The 1,558-nt window shown below is 41.4% G+C and overlaps 1 protein-coding gene across 1 annotated transcript; it reads right to left on the reverse strand.

The window, feature by feature from the left end:
- Positions 1 to 234: 234 nt before the first annotated feature.
- LOC126689724 (1-Cys peroxiredoxin) lies at positions 235 to 1,352 on the reverse strand. The gene is made up of 4 exons (XM_050384915.1): positions 1,191 to 1,352; positions 906 to 1,054; positions 592 to 738; positions 235 to 480 (listed from the first exon to the last, which is right to left on the reverse strand). Exons 1-4 carry the CDS (start codon positions 1,306 to 1,308, stop codon positions 235 to 237), a joined length of 660 nt encoding a protein of 219 aa, XP_050240872.1. The 5' UTR covers positions 1,309 to 1,352.
- Between the last annotated feature and the right edge of the window lie 206 nt (positions 1,353 to 1,558).

Consider the following 1,558-nt stretch of genomic DNA (forward strand, 5'->3'; position numbering starts at 1 on the left):
CCAGAAAGGCAGAAACATTAGTCAAGCAAACAAAATTAATTAATTACTGCTAATATGTTGCTTCCATAAGCATATAAACAACTCCTACAGCGTTCACATATTCATTAGAACATGTGATAAGAAAGACATGCATACATGTTGCACACTAGTACTGCTCATGGAACTGAAATAACCACATTACATAAAACTTGACTTCATACATTATTTACAACACAACTTCGTGCTTTGGATCATTCACACTTTGGTAAAACGCAGGTAGTCCTTCTTGGATGGAAGGTCTGCAGTCTCAAAACCCTGAGGAAACATCTCCTTGGCTTGTTCATTGGACACACTGGGAGAAATGACCACAGGATCTCCTGGTTTCCAATTCGCTGGGGTGACAACCTTGTGCTTAGCTGCCTTCTGCAGCGACTCTAAGACCCTCACCACTTCGTCCATGTTTCGGCCAGTACTTGCCGGGTATAGAAAGCTCAGCTTTACCTACACAACCCACCAAATAAAATGTTAGCACCAATAATTACTACTAGTAATTTTGTTAATTTAGACAAATTAACACAATATTGGAACCATATATATATATATAGTTTATACCTTCTTATCTGGGCCCACTATATGCAAAGCTCGAGATGGGAGCTGGTTTCCTGAGGAGTCTTTCTCATCTGGGTCCACCATGTTCAATTGCTTGATGATCTCTCGGTTTGAATCTGCAAGGATCGGGTATGTCACCTTGCACCCTGGCTGAAAGGACATAATAAATTAACAAGACATTTGTTTTATGAGTGATGCTTGGGATAGTGGCAATTCCTCTACATAATTTTTACATATTGGTGTGTCAATTTTCAAAAATACAGTAACCTAACGAGAATTAATCCAAAACGTAAGAATTAAGATTAAAAAAAACATACAGTGTAGGCTTCAATATCCTTGGTCCACTCTTTGTGGCTCTGCACATCATCACAAGACAGCCCCACAAGCTTCACCCCTCGCTTCTCGAACTCCTTAGCATAGGCTGCCATCTTGCCAAGTTCCGTAGTGCAAATCGGCGTGAAATCGCCTGCACATTACACAAACGATACAAAGTTCCAAGCCAACCAAAACATGCATGTTAATTAAACACATAAATACACCAATGATGCAAATTAAGGACCTTTAGATTTACAAACACTAATTGATTGATATGAAGTACCAACCCGGGTGAGAGAAGATGATGGCCCAGCTATCACCGGTGAAGTCATAAAGCTTGATTCTTCCATGGGTGCTATCAGCTTCAAGGTCGGGAATTGTGTCTCCGAGGGTCAAGCCTGGCATTTTCAATGCAATGGAAACAACAATGTCAAGGCCTCTTCTTTTGTTTTTCGTGTTTCTTTGCTTGATGTGGAAGTGGGAGAGAATGGAGTTTATAAAGGATGAAGGTCTGGTTCATGCAGAGAACGTGGCATGCATCGTGGCTATAAAGTTCGGCAGTTGCCTGCATGTTACTGGAGTGCACTAAGCCCCTTCCACATGTACTGCCATTCCTCTTTGTCTCTCTCTCTCCCTCTCTCTCTCTCTCTCTTCC

Source organism: Quercus robur, chromosome 6 (genome assembly GCF_932294415.1).
Source record: "Quercus robur chromosome 6, dhQueRobu3.1, whole genome shotgun sequence".
Taxonomy (NCBI): domain Eukaryota; kingdom Viridiplantae; phylum Streptophyta; class Magnoliopsida; order Fagales; family Fagaceae; genus Quercus; species Quercus robur.